Source organism: Sycon ciliatum, chromosome 2, assembly GCF_964019385.1.
Source record: "Sycon ciliatum chromosome 2, ocSycCili1.1, whole genome shotgun sequence".
Taxonomy (NCBI): Eukaryota; Metazoa; Porifera; class Calcarea; order Leucosolenida; family Sycettidae; genus Sycon; species Sycon ciliatum.
Window position 1 is genome coordinate 35,396,584 of NC_088644.1, and position 19,767 is coordinate 35,416,350.

Genomic DNA, 19,767 nt, shown 5'->3' on the forward strand with positions numbered 1-19,767 from the left:
GTACCTTTGATACAACATCCAGTGCTGGGACCTCCACAGCAAGCCATTTCCACAGCGCTGCACACCAAATCCAGGATGCCCTCAGAAACCGGCAAAGACTGCCACTAACGTTTCACTACTGCCTAGTACTGAATCCTACCTGACTTCTTGACACGACTCAAACTTGCCAAAGTCACTAAATCAACGTCAACTACAATAATCAAGCCACATATCTGGAACGTCACGAGGGTGCTGGCAAAAGTCCTGCTGCACGGCGGCGGGCTTCGCCCGCCGCCGTGCAGCCCAATACGTGGTTTTTTAACGTGATTTTTTGGACTTTTTTGGACAAATGACAGCATGCGACAAAAAAATCTTTCCTTGCAAGGGCACATTTTCGGCCATAACTCTTGAACGGCTGGTCAGATAGGGACACAGTTTTCAGAGAATTTGCAGCTATTCATGCTCTTTCAACTGACGTAGCACTCAATATGAATTTACAAATTCGATTTTTCAGCGAATTTTTGGGTGATGTGCCCCCTTAAGGACGCGAGCACTATTGAACCATTATCAGTTGTATGATGATTGCCTATTTAGGCGTGAAGCTATTGTAACAACGGTGATGCGTGCTGCTCTGTGACTAGTGTGCACTGGGTGATGCGTCGAATGCTTAGGCCTTGACCATCTTGTTGACGGATTATGCTAATATTTTCGTGAAATTATGCTTTTCGCATTGCTGAAAAAATTGCAGAATTATGCTGTTTTTATGGTAAAAGTTACCATATTATGCCGCATTATGCTCACATACGCTGCTAATGCAAAATGGTTCTGTGCAAAATAACAAGGGAATTTTTTTGTAGAGTAGGTTGTACTGTAGTACTAGTAGCAAAAGTTCAACGGGGTCAATGCATCGTCCGACCTGGCTACGACCATCACTGATTGTAGTGGACTGGACATATCATCAAGGCCAAGGGAGTCGTAAACCTACTTCCTACTATCCTAGTGCATCTACTTGTACTTGTACTTGTAGAACATGTTCAACTGTATGGAATTTGATGCGAACAGGCGGATTATTACAATTTTATGCGATTCGTATGCAATTTGCCTCGAATTATGCGATTATTCGATTCTGGAAGGAATTATGCGAAAAATTATGCTAGCATAATCCGTCAAGGCCTACGAATGCTACATCCATAGTTACATTATCATCAACTAACTATTTTATTTATAATTACTTCAAAGAAGTATTTTTATTTAAAGGATCTCCCAGAGGCGATGGCCTGTCGAGGGGATCTCCTGATGCAAATCATGCAATAGAAATAAACAGTGAGGAAAACTACACGTGTTACAGTATATGCTACATAATGAGCAATAAACTACTTAGTGTGTGCGGATTTTGGCTAGCCCACTTCGATGCCCTAACGCCTTGTGCATGCCCTATACAACAGGTATACTTGTACTGTGATCACTTTCTGTAAAAAAAATCTATTTTCCGCTTTGCCATGATTGCTGTGTTTGCTTTCTTTCTATATAAAATAACATGGCGAGCACGGAGACACATTTATATTTTCATGTCATGGTATGCATGCATGGTGAACGTATTAGAACTCAACTGGCACTTGGAACATTATTGTAAGTGAGATGTCTGGCTTAATCTGCATGTATCTACATAGAAGGAAACCAAACATTGGCTGAAGATGATGATACAGTGAAACTTGTCTAGTCGACTGCTCAAGGGACTTTCAAAGTGGGGTCTCTGTAGCAAGGTGGTCTCTTTATCCCAGTGGCATTTGACTGGAAATAGCATCCCTTGGTCCTGGCTGCAGTGATCTCCTGGGACAGGTGGTCGCCTTATCCGAGTGGTCGCCTTGACAGGTTTAATAACTGTACATGCGTCCAGGTGAAGACAAACAGAGAGCCAACATGTAACATGTGTAGCACGGGGACGACAACCCTTGACCTTGGCCTTGGCAGCAGTGATCAGTCGTCTACCTACCCACATACACATTCTCGTCTATGACACATGCAAGGCTGCATACTGGCGGCAAGACTCATTCGTCAAGGCAAACACAGTAAACCCAGTCGGTCACCTCAGCTATGCTGCAACTACACGACCAACGGTGTACTAGGAAAATCTCCACAGCGCTGGACAGCACTCTTGGTCTACTGTCAACAAAAGATCTGGAAAAATCTTTTTGAATATACCTATTTCAAGTACTAGAATAACCTTTGACTCAGATTTGAGCCATAAAATAAATAATACAATCTTTGATGAAGTTGATTGTTCTAGGAACACACGCTTCTTGCCGAACTTGACACTTGACTGACTTGACTGACTTCATGACGATAACCGCCGAAGTCGCAACTTCTAAGTTCGTACAATCTTTGATATTTAGACAAACCGGCGATATCCTCAGCGCAAACGCTCCGCCTTTGGCAAAGGCCCTGATCACAATATAGTAGGTCTTGGCGGGTTGAAGATGGTCCACAACACGCGGGTTACCATCCTCACCACCATCAGTGGCTGCAGCGATGAAACGTGTTTCAATGTCAGGACCAGACAGGGTGAGTGCCAGGTCAGCTTCATCGCCAGTCGTCTAAGCAGTTAAAACAACAAACACCGGAAAATCGTCCAGAACACACATTTAACGCCCCCCCCCCCCCCCCCAACGGTTGCACATGCAATGCTCATTTCTCACCCGCATGAGACCCGGAAAGCGAGCTATTCCGCCTCCATCTGGGGTCGCGGGCATTCCTAGTGTGTTAACATACATCCAAGAAGCTGACTGGGACCCTGAGTGAAGGCAGTCGAGAAACCTCCTGGCCGGGCCAGCCTGTTTGACACGTGAACGCACCACAACTTTCCGCCTTGGCAGCGTACATATCCCACATGCGCATTCATGACGATATTCCGCCTTGGCAGCGTACATTTCCGCAGTCCCAAATGCATGCTGCATCCCGTCATTCAATGAGGTTGTTAAACTGCCCGGGCAGGAGTGACTGTAGGTGCAGGTCGGGCTGAACTTCTCCATATAACCATGGTTTTATCCACCCATAACCTAGTTTTCAAAGCTGACGGGACTCTTTTATCGGAATTAACTTGTACTTCCTCCGCGTCATTAAAATTGTCGCTTCGCACATCGCAATTTTTGTGAGTTTCTCGTCTTAGTCAGACAGTCAGAATCGCTGTTTTCTGTGTTCGAACATTAATGCGACCCTTCCTGCGCAATGTCTACGTTTTACTGAAGCCGTGGTGGTCTCAGACTTTGTCGGAGCTCTCTTCTGCACCAAACAAATCCATTGCTCTCCTCACTATTCCGCCCCAGAGCGCGTATCGTTTTTTTCTGGTTTTAGTGCCGTCCCACATTTTTCCCGTGTGCATATATCAAGACTGCAAGCTTGGGTATAATAATCCTGGTATCTCTCCTGAATTCTAAATTCTGAAGTTGACGATGGCAAGGACAAAGTGTTCTCAAATTCCTAAAATGCGCTACGTGTGGCGCATGTTGCTGGGAATGTAGTAGGTCTGAAAACACCAACAACATCAGTAAAGCGTTTGCCAAGGACAGAAGTTGCGAAACTGCTTACCCTATCTCGCTGGAAGGTCGTTGCAGTGTACTTGAAAAATTGCTACTTTGCCCTAATCGCCTGCCACCTGGAGGCATGGATCGCATGAAAACGAAGTTTCTAGACCTGAATTTGAACGCCCGTGCTGAAGGGTCTGCCTCAAACTCTGATGAAGACGTCAACCTTAGCTGCAAGTGCAGCGAAGCGGGAGGTCACAAACTAAAGCTTGGTCCGTCGACAATGCTCTGCCTCAATTTCTAGCTGATTTCTTTGCCCTTCGAGTGGACAAATTAAATTCGAAAAATCGCTCTGGGTAGGGACAATTTTAATGACGCGGAGGAAGTACCCAGAACGTCTAGAAGCACATCTCTCTCTCTTTCTCTCCCTCCCTTCCTCCCTACCTCTCTCTCTCTCTCTCTCTCTCTCTCTCCCCCTCCCCCCCCCCCCCCCCCATGAAAACACACATCTATCACACACATACCTCGATTGTGTACTTTCTGACTTCTTTTGGATCACTTGTGAACGTGAATTTCATTTCCTCTCCAGGGCTGATGTGATCTAGAGGAAACAGCAAAGTGCAAAATAATAGGAAGTTGGGCCTTATCATCTCTCCGAGACTGGTGCGAATCACTCGCAAAGCTCCAGTCCTGGTTCGATGCAGTCAATCAGCATGTTGATATCGTACGTACGGAATTGAGCAAGCAGCTGATATACTCTATCAAGCCGCGGTGATGCAGCCAGCTATTTTGTTCTACCATGTGCACAGGGACTGTGTGACATCATAGACTCATGAATATCAGGCACGTAGGAGCAAATTCACAAACACATTACAAAATTGTATATATAGGGACACTTCCCTCATCAATGCCTTTGTAAGATGTTCTGTTCATAGGCCAGCGAAACAAAAACTTCTTGGGACGATTTACGGCCATTGCAACGGAAAGTGCTTCTACTGCAAATATCAATGATTCACAGCTCAGCGCACTAAACCAGCATTGAGCGATGCGCAGCTAGTGCGTAAGATCTCATTCATGCTAAGCAAAGGATTTTGAAGACAGTGCCTATTGTCAAAGTTTCAAAAATTAGCAGTGCTGCTGCTGCTGCTGCTCAATGGCTGAACCTGACCATCCTGTAGAGCTATAAACTGCAATACAGAGAGTGCCAGAATTCTGTCTGGTTCGCCTCAAAGTCATCTGCCTTTGTGGAAAGCCCCCGTCTCGCAGTAAAAAGACGCTGACTTGGATGCTTTGTGCCGATATAGACATCCCTTTTTGTTGACTTGACTGCATAGGGATCAGTTCAACAAATCAATCTGAGCTCTGGGTTAACTGGGTTATTCTTAGTGCCAGCAGTCGCCATTAGTTGTCTCAGGAATGGAGATGAAAGTTTTATTAAAGGGGAGGGTAATCTTACTCTTTGACTTGTCAGCATCTTCAGGTAGAGTCTGCGGTTCTTCCTTTGGTGGTGCTGGCTTTGTGCCAGGAGGACCGTAGAGTTTCTCAACAACGAGTTTGTCCGTCGGTGAAAGCTCTGATATCACGGGAATATCAGAATCCAGTGGCGGCCTCCCATCAATGCTCAATATCAACTCTTTAGCAAAGCTGTGCACGACAACCAACAGTTTACGTACAGAACACGGACAGAAGTCAAGAAATCAAACTACTAATAAGTTATAAAAACAATAAGAGAACGGAAAAAGTGTTTTCACTCTTGGACAGCCTGCAACCTCTCTGTTTTACTAATATGTTATAAATATAATATAATTTGTTCATCCTTGCATCGAGTCAAGAACTTGGTTTTAGCACTGAACTCCCACTACGATGCCTTTAGCCGATTGGCAAATGCTTTGACTTACTAATACTTGACTTCACCGCAATCTGTTCAACCAGACACTAAGAGCCCTGCTGATAATAAAGAACACGATTGAAACAGCTAGTTATTCGAAGATTCAGTACCAATATATTTAGTATGATTTCACCTCGCAGCATGAACATAATCCAGCCTATATGGTGCTTGGTCCTGCCGCTGATCCCGAGACCCATGGTCGGGGGAGGTAGGCCCAATTCACCACCCATGGTCGGGGGAGGTAGGCCCAATTCACCAACACGCTGCGCCGGTTTCCCGCTGCATAGTCATGTCTCCCCATTGGTTCAGTCTTCCCATTCCGTTCCCCGCTGGACTGTGTATTTCAGAAAGAAAAATAAAATAAAAAAATAAATAAAGAATTGACTCGGATGGAGAGCCAAGGATAAATTTACATTAAATAAAAATGGACCAAGTAACTACATATAAAAGTTATGCTATAAATAATGTCCACTAACACCACCAATTACTAAACAATCAGCTAGTTAGTTGTAGAACGTCAGTACCGTCGGTCAGTGTCGTGCAATTCCATCGCATGAGCTGATTGTTTAGTACCTGGTGGTGTTAGTGGTCATTATAGCGTAACTTGGACATGTAGTTACTTGGTCCATTTTTTTAATTTAATTTAGATGTATCCTTGGCTCTCCATCCGAGTCCATTCTTTATTTTTTTTTTATACTGAAATACACAGTCCAGCACTTCTTTTTTTTATTTAATATAAAAAGTAAAGCATCGAGTTACATGGAGACACTTACCTATAGTGCATGATGGACTGCATATCGTATGTAGAGCCCGTAACACCGTCAGCCTCGTACCGGTCCAGGATTTGACTCTGGATCTGCTCCTCATCCCAGTAGTTTGGTGGCCCCTTGAACTCTGCCATCACCTGGGGCACGTTCCAGCGCACAATGCCCTTGATGGGTGACTGGTGTTCGTGCAGTAGACCGAGCACGTGACCAAATTCGTGGAGTACAGTTGACTTGTCAATCACAGCAAGGTTCATCGTGCGCTCACCTTTACCAACCTGAAAACAAATATGCCGGGGAAGGTGAGCGAGAGAGAGAGAGAGGAAGAGAGAGAAAGAGAAAGAGAGAGAGAGAGAGAGAGAGAGAGAGAGAGAGAGAGAGAGAGAGAGAGAGAGAATGAGAGAGAGAGAGAGAGAGAGAGAGAGAGAGAGAGTAAGTTACATTTATAAAGACAGGTAAGTTACATTATAAAGACAGGTAAGTCTAACAAATGAGGACTGAGACCTCTACAACAGGGTTTTTTACGCCTGAAAGCAGGTGCATGAATTAACAAGCAGGTTGTCAGTCTAGATTTTATGCGCAGATGGAGAAAAAGCGCAGAATTTTGTAATGAGATGAAAAGCAGAAATAATAAGAACTAATAAGAAAAGATGAAATGAAAGCCTGCTCACAACCGCCCAGCCTTGTGAACTGGGTATGGTGGATTAAGAACCCGGTTCAACGCTCGAGCAAGCGCTCTCCACTCAAGGTTCACAGCAACTGATAGGAACTCATATGGGGAAATTATAGAAAAGAATAATAAGATAAAGAGAATAAATTTCAACGCACCTCAATAAACGGAGCCCCACATACAGTACCTCAGAAAAGTGGATCTTCCGACCAGAGAGAGAGAGAGAGAGAGAGAGAGAGAGAGAGAGAGAGAGAGAGAGAGGGAGAGAGAGAGAGAGAGAGAGAGAAGAGAGAGAGAGAGAGAGAGAGAGAGAGAGAGAGAGAGAGAGAGAGAGAGAGAGAGAGAGAGAGAGAGAGAGGTGAGAGAGATGGGAAGGAGGGGGGTGAGCGATGTCGAGAGAGAGAGATGGAGAGAGAGAGAGAGAGAGAGAGAGAGAGAGAGAGAGAGAGAGAGAGAGAGAGAGAGAGAGAGAGAGAGAGAGAGAGAGAGAGAGAGAGAGAGAGAGAGAGAGGGAGAGAGAGAGTGAGTGAGAGAGATGGGGAGGAGGGGGGGGTGAGCGATGTCGGAGAGAGAGAGAGAGAGAGAGAGAGAGAGAGAGAGAGAGAGAGAGAGAGAGAGAGAGAGAGAGAGAGAGAGAGAGAGAGTGAAAGAGAGAATACATTAACGTACAGTCATATAATTATGCTGTGTGCATCATAGAAGTTGCCCAACAGAAATCTGTACATGGTACAATAGGATCACATCCTCTGGCACAATCTATATGCAGTGCAGTTATGAAGCACGAGAAACGTTTGCCAATGCAAATGTTAATGATCAGTGATGATATTTGTAACCGTTTTGAACGGCAGTGGCCACCGATATCCGGTATGATCTTTGTCATCCCCTCCGGCCTGACATGTCGACACACTGCAGCAACTTACGTCACCGATACGCAAATATGTGCCATGAATTCTGAGAAGTTTGACATTATTTGAAAACAAACTGGGTGTCGGAAACTGGGTAATGTACGGGATGAAGAAGTTGAAGAGCGCAAGCAAAGACGGCATCTGAGAGTGATAGGGACCCTCATTGGGCACTACAGGCAGACCTCGCTTATCCGGTCCTCTTCCATCCGGATCCCTCACCATCCGGAAGAAAATCGTTGGTTACCGATTTACAGCAAACGCCATGCATACATACAGTGTGTGTGTTCGACATCCAGTTCCCTCGCCGATCCGGATATTTTTGTGGAAAACGGATGTGCGCTGTTAAGCGAGGTCTGACTGTACTGTACTGCGAGGTCTGACTGTACTGTACTGCGAGGTCTGACTGTACTGTACTGCGAGGTCTAACTGTACTGTACTGCGAGGTCTGACTGTACTGTACTGCGAGGTCTAACTGTACTGTACTGCGAGGTCTGACTGTACTGTACTGCGAGGTCTGACTCTACTGTACTGCGAGGTCTAACTGTACTGTACTGCGAGGTCTAACTGTACTGTACTGCGAGGTCTGACTGTACTGTACTGCGAGGTCTGACTCTACTGTACTGCGAGGTCTGACTGTACTGTACTGCGAGGTCTGACTGTACTGTACTGTGAGGTCTGACTGTACTGTACTGCGAGGTCTGACTGTACTGTACTGCGAGGTCTGACTGTACTGTACTGCGAGGTCTAACTGTACTGTACTGCGAGGTCTGACTGTACTGTACTGCGAGGTCTGACTGTACTGTACTGCGAGGTCTAACTGTACTGTACTGCGAGGTCTGACTGTACTGTACTGCGAGGTCTGACTGTACTGTACTGCGAGGTCTAACTGTACTGTACTGCGAGGTCTAACTGTACTGTACTGCGAGGTCTGACTGTACTGTACTGCGAGGTCTGACTGTACTGTACTGCGAGGTCTGACTGTACTGTACTGCGAGGTCTGACTGTACTGTACTGCGAGGTCTGACTGTACTGTACTGCGAGGTCTGACTGTACTGTACTGCGAGGTCTGACTGTACTCTACATGACTGTACCTACTTGTATGTGTAACTGTTACATACATTTTTACGTATCATTATTGCACACGGGGAACTGTGGCATGACTTACCCTCAGTGCATCCGTCCCCACCAGGGAGTACGAGGCCATGTTTTCCTTGAAAGACACTCGCACTTCCGAGTCGCTTCGATCTTTCACTTCAACGAATGAAATACTACAATATCGGCTCCATTCACTGGCATAGTGTAGCACTTGATCACGTTTCGGATGACTACCAATAAAACACACTTTTACAGACTTCCCTTTTGGCCAGAGCTTCATTCCATACTTGGATTTATTCGTGTAGGTTAATCCAAACAGGGGTTTCACCACATCTGTACTGTCCTGGCTCGGTCGCCTTTTACATTGTGGCTCAATCCCACCCGATGCGGCCACTCCGTCCGGTTCGTCCGACTTGTGCTGTGAAGCGTTAGCGGCACATTGAGCTTTGCGCCGTTCAACATCTTCTAGCTGATCGCAGGCGTGTACAAGCTCGTCGCCAGGCAGAAACACTGGATGGCACCGCATGACCGCTTTCTCCACAGCACTCAACACGACTGACCTTGTATTCGTGCTATCGAAATGGAGCAGCAGTAAACTTATCTAGGTTGCTAATACATGTATTATGACTATGGGTACATGATTACTAACTTTTACTAACAGTATCTGAAAGAGAAAAATAATTGTTCTGTATGATGTAGCATTCTTCAGTTTCCACTGAAGCCAAACTAGTTACTTTTGCCAGTTTCGGCCCAAACGCCGAAGGCAAAGGCAGGAGAGATTGAAGAAAATCCGAAAAAGAGTCACAAGGCGTCACCATGGTCACGTGTATTTTACCTTGCTACCCGTACCCGTCCTTGCACCTGCACTGAAAAACGTGACCCAGGCCCAGTCGGCTGTCTAGCTAGCCTAACGCTAGCCAGTAGCCTGGTTTGTAGATCAGTGCTCGCTGAACTATGTACAAAAACTACAATGAATGGTGTACATGTGGCAGACCGTGCAAGAAGTTGAAGAACTGCCATGGTGTGTGGGTGTGGGGGGGGGGGGGGGGGGGCGGGGGGATTTACTGGGCAGAAAAACAACATAATAATTATTATTTATACTTACTTCATAATATAAATCATGGCTGTGTGGTGTAGACGAGGCTGAATAGCATTAGTGAATGGTGAAATCCCAGCACAAGTTAGTTGCTATGGCTTCTGTTGTAGCATCGCTAACATCGCCTCCGGCGATGGGCGTCAAGTGGTCAAATGGTGTGTGTGTGTATGTGCGTGTATGTGTGTGTGTGTGTGTTTTCTTATTCTTCACATACACAACTCGAAAATAAAATAATATTGAAACACAATAGTACTGAGACTAGGACAAGCATAGAGTCTACCAACTACTGAGTAGGGGCTGGTGTACATGAGTAGGGGCTGGTGTACGTCATGTACATGTACATGCCAGCGGGTCCAAGCCCCAGTAGATCTACAAACCAGGCCAAGGAACTACTTGATGTCCATGACCTATATGTACAGTCATGAGTTTGGAAAGGAACGCAGTGCATGTAGACATTGTCGAGCACTCTGTTACCTTGACGACACGGTCACTTTTTTTTAACGTGATCACAACCCTATGAAACCGACAACAGCATTCAAATGAAGTACGGAGTCATCGCAGACAACAGGCTCTTATTCATGCAATATTCTTGCGCTCAAAAACACGATGTTCACAGCACAAGTCGTTCTCTTGAAAGTGGTAATGAAACTAACTGTGACAATGATAACAGACAACAGAAAGCAATACACACTCAACTCGCTGGAAAATGAAACAGTGGAAATTTGTACAAAAATAATATAAGGAGCAGCACCCATGATCAGGAAAATTCTCATCGCTGCCTAGGGTGTGATTGTGCATAAATGTATACAGTTGCCAGGCTGTCAATGAAAATACAGAAACAAAAATAGACTGCACAAAACACTTCGCCTAGCAATGCCATGGAGCGAGGACGGTGTCTACATACATGGCCGAGGCTGTGCAATGGCCCTGCACACTGTACACTGGGGCACGGCCGCTGCATGAAGCGGAATTCTTCTGTCTCTATAATACATAGCAGCGTCTCCATCGTTGCACTCACTGTTCCGTCACGTGTAACAGGCTATTGCGTTGTTTGGTAGCAGCGGCAACGTTCGACGATTGTGAACGTCAAATTGTTTGAAGCTCGGCGTTAGTAAGATCCTTGGAAGCAGCAAGTAACTGGAAAAGGCTTCCATCGGCTGAACATTGCTCGCCGTGAGTCTGCCTCGGCGGTGCCCAGCCAACTGTTAACAGCTCACTGCGGTCTCTGCAGTACAATGGGGTCTTGACACGTTGCACCTGCACGGGATACAAGTAACGCAAGCCCAGAGTCCAGTGAGAACCAGTGCACTACACTTGCACCTGAACTATCAATACATGTATTAGAACAGACCCCAGTCAGCAGCGGAACAAGGTCACATTGAATAAATATACAAGCTTCGAGCCAAGTGAGAACCATAACACTACTGCACTTGCACTTCAAGTATCCATATATGACCAGTGCACAAGTCAGCAGCGGAACAAGGCTATAGGTTTGCTATAACTCTGTGCTGCATGGTTTGGCGCCGCCATTGCAGTATCGAGCACTTCTGGACATAATCGAGTAACTTAGCTTGTCACAGTACATTGGAATAGGCAAAGCATTCTATGGACAGTCTAAGTCTACTCCCTCAGACGTGTGACTACTTTTCAAGTACAGTTGTGGCAAGTGAAATCCGACACTTGCCATAGGGGACAGCGCCACAAATGGACACCAATGATGTAATGCACTGCACCTAATTTGTACTATAGAGCCGTATGCATCCCAAACAGATCGAAAGGTCACAGCGTAGATACACACAGTTCACAAAATAATATAGTACACATAAGGAGTATTGGTATCCAATCTCCATTCATTTTTGTCAGCACCTTTTGAACCTTGACTGTGATGAGTACGAGTTTTGTCATCAGACGGATAAAGTTGTATGTAACACATGTACTGCACGCATGCAGGGCTGCAGGGGCTGCAGACTGCATGGTGCAGTCCCTTATGCCAAGTGTCGGATTTCACTTGCCACAACTGTACATTGAAATATGGGATTACAATGCAGTGCTAGCACACTCACACCGAGAGCTTGTGGTCCAGAGTCACACCCAGTTTGCCAGAACTTACCGGTGATATTCGCCACGGCGTGGATTTCGCTGCGCTTCTCTGCCTCCGCATCTTGCTCAGCTTGCACTCTACTCTCCTCTTTTCCACGGAGTAGCGCTGCCAGTACAGAGTACAGGAGAGGTCTGGGGGAAATCAAAGCCGCATGAGAGTTTCATGGCCAATGCTGGTTACTTGTATTTCTGGGTTTATGACAGCAATCGATGTGATAATTCGGCCAGCAAACTAATAAACAAGAGCAAGGTGAAAAGAATACAAGTTCTGATGTTGAATTAATGTGCAGTGATTCCAGAACAGGTAAACTTTGCAACTGAAGTAGATATTGACCCTAAACTACTGCAGTAACACATGCAGAATTCGGCAAAATATTATTCCAAGACCACGTCCTTCTATGTTGGCAATAGAGGGCGCGCTCCTACGAAACCTTTCACAGCACATTTATTGCTTACATGGCTGTAGATGCACCATTGCCTTCTGCTTCTGCCATCTCGTCAGGGTAGCCTAACTCTCGGCAGAGCACTTTACGGTGCATCCTTTCCCCAGTGTGCCCACTCTCTACGGTACACAAACATAGCATCAGCATGCAGACAAACAGTACGCAAACATAGCATCAATAATAATAATAATAACAATAATAATAATAGTTACAGTTCGCATGTCACTCATGGAAGGATCCATGGGCTTAACGCATCTGTCAACGAAATCCAGGCAGAAGAGCCGACAAAAGGCATCTCATTATTGTTAGAACGTATCGCAGTAAGAACAACTACGCAAGCGCAGCACATTTTTCCACAAGCATCAGCCATTCTTTCTTGTCTCATAGCATCAGCATGCAGATAGACAGTACACAAACATAGCATCAGCATGCAGATAGACAGTAAACTCACTACGACAGCGATCGAGTACATTGCATGTCCACTTTCAAGTACACCCACAGTTAAATGCATCAACCCGGCATCATGCCTACATGTGTGCCTATATGTGGCGGATTTCTGTTCGATTATGATTTACGCATGTTGTTGTATTTGGTTCTTGTCTGGCAGAGTCCAGTGTCTGATGTCATATATGGTCTAAGTGTACGTGTGATGTGTGACGTTTATGGCATGTGGTGCAAGCAAGAGTACGCGTTGTCAGAGTGTGAGGATCTGCTTCCGTCTGTGTGAGAGTGACTGTCAAGTGAATGCTGTACATGGGCAGTGCTAGTTTGGTCTGGGAATGAGAGTCATGTGTGATTCGTTCGTGGTCTGGTTGTCTTGGTCTTGGTCATGTGTTCTGTACGTATTAGTCCCTGATTGGTCGTCCGGATTTGTCGTCGCTTTATGACTGCTTGTTCTTCTGTTGTTTCTTCGTGTCTTTTCCCGTCGTCGTTTTCAGTCTAGTCTTTTTGTCTCTCTCCTCCTGCGCCCTCGTCATTTGTTGGTATAATATAATATAAGACAGTATTGAAGATACAATCAAGAGTTTGCGTTGTTGTGTGGCGGGGGCCAGGGGGAGAACACTATTTCATATATGCGGTCGCTCTATCCTACAAACTGAATGTAACACACACACACACACACGCGTACACACACACATGTACACACACACACATACACACACATACACACACACACACACACATGCCACCTCCTCCTCTCCCCTCCCCCTTCAGCAACATAATTGGCAATTCATGATATCCCTAAACATGTCACTACTTGCTGCTGTGTTGAGCCTGCAGACAGTGACCATGAACCTGGAAGGAGTCCCAGGGCAAGAGGAAGCACTTCTTGCAATTTTCAAAAATAGGAAACACAGAGGATATGCTCACCAGCATCCAATACCACCGCTGTGTAGCTATATTGATTGAACTCCAGGTACTCGCGAATCAGCTCATTCAGGATGAGATTCTCCCTGCACACAGCAGGACAAGGCTTTGTCTGCATACAGAGTTTTACAACAGAACACGCCACTGAATCTCAGCAGTTTTGCCGAACCAACACGCAGGCAACAGAGCCTGGACTAAACAACGTTAACGATCACCCTCAAATACCACCGTGCAGCATTTTGCACACACACACACACACACATAAGCGAGAGTGCGTCTGTGCGTGCACACACACACATACACACACACACACATGCAAGTTGCAACTCCTGTTTTGAGTTGTTTTTCTTCTCTCTTTTTCTTTCCCTACTAGTTGCTGTTACACTCACTGATCCTTATGCACAGATATACAGCATTCCCTCACTAGTGGGACCATTGTTATTAGGCTAGGGCCTGTTTTGGACTTCCCACTCTAAATTAAGAATACAAACAAACAACAAGCAACACATACACCTACAAACATATACACGCACACACACACACACACCTCAGACCTCAGACCTGCCCATCGCGGAAGCGATGATAGCGAACAGCTATGTTAGACATAGCAACTTGTGCTGGGATTACACCATTCAACAGCTTGCAAGGCTGATGAATTGACCGCCACTATTAAAGGGGAAGTTAAGCCTAAAATCAAATTTTCACCAGTTGTAGTCTTCGGGGTGCTGAGTCGAATGGTCTTGGTCCGAGGAAGCTGAGACGCTCCCTTCCTCCTTTGTTCCCAATCGAACTCACGCACTTCCACCGAAACTGGGTGACTGCGCCCTACTAGATGGGGATTTGTATGCAAAATGTCACTAAAAGTGCCATTTTGTTCTTATAACAGCACAGATGACCGCGATTGGCCCATATGTTGTAGTCTTTTGGACGCTGAGTCGACTGGTTTTGGTCCGAAAAGGCTGCGATGTAGCGTTCGGCGCTTATTCCCAATCGAACATGGTTGAACAAGCGGTCACATCCTCCTGCGTACACCAGTCACCTGGTCACCACGACAGCAGGCGACAAATTTCACACCAAGATTCAACTCGAGTGACAGAAACTCGCCCAAATATGCTGTAAGTTGTAGCCTGCAGGCACAGTAACCAGGTGACTGGTGTACGCACGAGCACGTGACCGCTTGTCCAGCCATGTTCGATTGGGAATAACGGCTGAACGCCACATCGCAGCCTTTTCGGACCAAAACCAGTCGATTCCGCGTCCAGAAGACTACAACATATGGGCCAATCGTGGTCATCCGTGCTTTTATAAGAACGAAATGGCGCTTTTAGTGAGATTTTGCATCCAAATCCCCATCTAGTAGGGCGCAGTTGTTGTTGTTGTTGAAATTTTATTTTGTATCGCAGACCAAACGGGCAATGGTGCCCTATATTATGATGGCGATAAAGTAACGGCCGAGAGCCAAGGATACAACAAGCAAGCCTCCACGAAAGAGAGAAAAACACAGAAAACACAGACTGCAAATACTCAAAAAGAAAAAAGAGAAAGGGAAAAAAAGAAAAAGAAAGAAGAAGAAAGCACAGTTGAGTCACAGTTGAGTCACGTCTCCAAGTCCAAGCCTAGATGCTGGCTAACCATAAAAATAAACCTTTAAAAGTCTCTTGAATGATCTATGGCAGGCGAGGGACTTGAACTCTTGGGGCAGGGCGTTCCATAATTTAACAGCAGAAACGAGCGGCCGACAGTCACCAGAGACTCGCCTGGTGGCAGGGACAACATACGCATTTGGATCGTTGATCCTAGTGACGCCTTCAGTCTGGCGACGTAGGCGCTTGGACAGGAGATTACTAATTCTGGCGGTGTGGATACGAAGCATGAGGAGGCGGAGTTTACAGTGGGCGTTTTGGATGATGGGGATGAGGCCTAGACAGGTGTAGATGGGATCTGTGTGGGAGGGGAATGGCTGGTTGGCAACGCAGCGGATACATCGCTTGTCGAGGACCGAAAGCTGATGCCGTTGGTGCGCAGAGAGAACCGAGAAGAAGGCATTAGATCCATACAACATGTCCGGTAGTATTAACGATCTGTAAAATAGCAGGGCTTGTTGCTCAGCAGTCACCCAGTTTCGGTGGTAGTGCGCGAGTTCGATTGGGAATAAAGAAGGAAGGGAGCGTCTCAGTTTCCTCGGACCAAGGCCATTCGACTCAGCACCCCGAAGACTACAACTGGTGAAAATTTAATTTTAGGCTCAACTTCCCCTCTAAGCCTGGTCTACACCACACAGCTATAAAGTGGCTTTTTCGGGCAAGTGAATCCCTACTTTTTGGTCTTTTTCATTTTTTTTTACGCACACACATCACACCACATACTCCGGCATACACTGGCTGTTGGTAACCACCCAGGAGAATGAAAGAAAAGTCAGGAGGAGTCTGAGAAAGAGAAGAAAGACGTGTGTGACCATATTCGTCGGGAATCGAACCCGCAACCTCTTGGTTGGAAATCACTGCACATACCATTGCACCAAATGGGACTTACCCCCCCCCCCCCCGACCTGATCTTGACATTGCCCATTGCGTAGCAATGATAGCGCATTGTTATTTCTCCAGTCCACGACAGAATGCCTGATGGCGTTTCAGGTCGCAGCTTCGGTGGAACATGCGGCCGCAGGTGCAACCATAGCCAGCAGCAGAGGGTGCCTTGGGTGGTCGACGGGCAATGGTACGCCACTCCAGACGGTTCTGGGCTACATTGTAACATCCACACGCTCGTACCGATGGCTCAACCGATGCAAAGTCATCCATAGCGACATCCCTCCACGTCTTGCGTGGACCATGTGCCGGGCGCGGGGCAGGCAGTTCACCGAAGAAAACACAATTTGGAAACCGGTGATCTTCCATCCGTGACACGTGTCCGAGCCAGCGCAAACGCCGCCCACACACACACACTCTCTATTTCTCTCTCTCTCTCTCTCTCTCTCTTTCTTTCTCTCTCTCTCTCTCTCTCTCTCTCTCTCTTTCTCTCTCTCTCTCTCTCTCTCTCTCTCTCTCTCTCTCTCTCTCTCTCTCTCTCTCTCTCTCTCTCTCGGCTTTGCTAAGCAGACCCAGAAAGTGTAAAAAATATGTCAGCTTGTCGCAATCTCGGGACCATGTCTTAAACAGACTGGCACAGTGTATTGGTCTAAGACCATCATAGAATATCGAGAGGTACGAGATCCAAATTCTGCTTTGAAGTGGATGGGATTTGTTGAGCCGTGCTGCAATCCCCACAGTCAATTGAGAACTCAAGACCTGGACGGAGAGGTAACTTAGAAGAATGTGGCAAAGTCGGTTCAGAACTTTATGAAACCTGGCATGGGTCTAGTCCTTTCACCTCCATTATTCAGGCACCACATCGTCTTCTTTCATTGGGTGTGAGCAGCCACAAGCAACGCATGCTGTAAAATCCACACACCAACGCAGACTACTAGGATCTACATTTTTGTTTTAACATCATGCAGTCCAGGTTATGTAAGTCAACAAAATATTCGGCGCATTTCAATTTTCGGCAATATTCGGCCCGGGCATTTTTGGCCGAAAATTTGTTGTGGCTGAAATTTCGTTTTGCAAGGTTCAGTGTGACAGTGTATACAGGCAGCAGCAGTACATGCCGGAATTTAATGCGGCCGAAATTTCAACGAGGCAAAAATTTGTAGACATGCAGTATAGGGCTTTCATAGAAGATCTCCCCCCCCCCCCTTCCGATGCTAAGGCCTCGGTCACACTACGGCAAGTTTGAAGATGGACGCAGCGTCAAGTCGCAGCACTTGACGCAGACGCGGGGTCACACAGTGTTTTGTTTTTCTTGCAGCTCATGACTGCCGCGGCCTGGCGCATTTGTCTACGTCACAAAATCACCAGGGAAACTCAATGACGACACGGATTCCCACGGAAACCGGCCTTTTGCTTAATATACAAAAAAATTGTCGGACAAAGTTTTCAAAATTTTCATTGATTTTGATCACAAGAAGAAGACGGAAGGTCCACGCGTGCACGATCGTTGTTTCTTTCCGAATTTGAAGCCATTTTCAGCTGTAGTGTCATGGATCAGGCAAGAAAAGTCCGCATCGCAGCTGTGTTTCTCCTGACTTCGTCACACTGGTTGTCCTTTTTGGGGCTCTTGACGACAACACAACGCTCACAAGTCAACAGGCTCCAGTTGGCCGATGACCCACTCAAACAACTGGTCCTTTCTCGACATTATTTTCTTCTCAGAAAACGCCTCGCCCTTCCGCCAGGTTCGGAGCAGAGCAGCCTCGGCCTCGTAGGTCCACGGACTCATCTCGAAAAAAAAGAGGAAACAAAACAAGCCTTGAAGAGACGAATGTCGAATGACTGCATGCTCAACTCGAGCCTTGAAACTAATTTTACTTGAAAGATACTGTTTTTCCGCGAAGCGTCACTCCCATCAGCGGCAACGCAGCCGATTTCCCCACGTCAGACGCAGCAGCGTCTGACGCTCAAACTTGCCGCGTTTGCGTCAGTTGCCATGGAAAAGCTCATGATTCTGACGCTGACGCAGCATTTTTGCCGTAGTGTGACCGAGGCCTAACGCTGCACTTACAGTGTAGTATAAGCAAAATCTCAATGCCATTGATTGAATACACCCTACTCACCTTGTCGTTGAGTGCCAGAAAAGCCTCGGCGCGTATCCTTGCCTTCACCTCCGATAGCACGCCATTTCCGTGTAGCGCCGCTTCAAGTGCTGGGCTCGGTATAGGAAAGGGCAGTGTGCATGTTCACATCAGAACACAATCAGAGGCAGGCCAGCCGGAAACTGTCCGATTGCTCAGGTCATCACCGCACCACCTTTGTAGCTACCAACGCATGTTAACTGCTGAGGAGGGAATATGTCCCCCGCCATACTATACACAAACTGTATGAAAGAGTGTGGTACGACCGGACCAATAGAAACCTGTTTCCGGTGGTCCTGAGAGCCATTCGAGGAAGCTCGGAAGAATGGTCTATGCGTCAGAGCGCAGTTGCTTACACAACGTCAGGAGATGGGAGGCATGGAGCTGGGAATGCTCGAAGTACACATGGGGACTGCTCGCGTCCCAAGACCAACTTCATGTACGTTCAGTACTCGTACGTGTCAGACCTAGACTAGACAAAGTAGGCACATGATTTAAATTGATTTTACGTACAATCAACTTCGCTAATAACGACTGCGGATATAACGACAATTCGCGAATAACGACAGAATGTCCATGCCCAGAGCAAAGTCCCATCTAACTGTAATACATATAATGAGACTTCGGGTATAACGACACTTCGCGAATAAGGACACTTTTTTGATGCCCGGCCGCCGAGTGTCGTTATAAGCCAAGTTGACTGTACATGTATATTGATTGCACATCATGCGACAATTGCCAATACCTGGTAAATTTTTACAATTTTCCAGAACTGCCTCTGATCCCGAAGCTCTGCCAAACTGCATGCATGGGCCCAGATCACTTCAGGCAGGCGTGTACTAAAAAATGCTAGTATCAATAACTAAGTATTGTGCCCATTATAGATTCTAATGGGGTTTTTTTCTTGTGTTTTTTTCAGGCAATTCAACGAAAATGCAGTTGATGGTCACTAACAGAGGGTTCATAAAGGTACACTAGTCTGTGGTGAAGTAACATTAGTTAGTTGGGGGTTCGCTCCCATACCATACGTTGTATTTTGCATGGCAAGACAAGTTTCGGAAAATGGAAAAAATGTGTTACTGGGTAACTGTTTTCCCTGCCCACCCCCTACTGTTTTGACCCCGCTAGAACCCTGCTGACATACAGTAGTCAAAGAACAGCCAGTGTGACAAGCATTGATTACATGTAGCTACTCAGCATTCCAGTATCACTTTCACACAGACGGTAGCAACAAAACGTTTTTCACTTTACCGATCAAGGGCAGCTAAACAC

General features: G+C 46.3%; 2 protein-coding genes across 2 annotated transcripts in view; both read right to left on the reverse strand.

The window, feature by feature from the left end:
• Positions 1 to 2,034: 2,034 nt before the first annotated feature.
• Positions 2,035 to 9,570, reverse strand: LOC135809828 (bone morphogenetic protein 1-like). Its single transcript, XM_065323257.1, has 5 exons — positions 8,893 to 9,570; positions 6,162 to 6,430; positions 4,957 to 5,144; positions 4,025 to 4,101; positions 2,035 to 2,573 (listed from the first exon to the last, which is right to left on the reverse strand). Exons 1-5 carry the CDS (start codon positions 9,346 to 9,348, stop codon positions 2,211 to 2,213), a joined length of 1,353 nt encoding a protein of 450 aa, XP_065179329.1. The 5' UTR covers positions 9,349 to 9,570; the 3' UTR covers positions 2,035 to 2,210.
• A 927-nt stretch (positions 9,571 to 10,497) lies between these two features.
• The window catches only part of LOC135809829 (centrosomal protein 20-like), a 10,073-nt gene continuing 803 nt past the window's right edge, over positions 10,498 to 19,767 (reverse strand). Inside the window, exons 2-6 of the mRNA XM_065323258.1 lie at positions 18,478 to 18,566; positions 13,833 to 13,941; positions 12,475 to 12,580; positions 12,029 to 12,150; positions 10,498 to 11,175 (exon numbers count right to left, since the gene is read on the reverse strand). Coding sequence (XP_065179330.1) covers positions 11,132 to 11,175; positions 12,029 to 12,150; positions 12,475 to 12,580; positions 13,833 to 13,941; positions 18,478 to 18,566 — 470 coding nt within the window. The 3' untranslated portion in view covers positions 10,498 to 11,131. The remainder of the gene's footprint in view (positions 11,176 to 12,028; positions 12,151 to 12,474; positions 12,581 to 13,832; positions 13,942 to 18,477; positions 18,567 to 19,767) is intronic.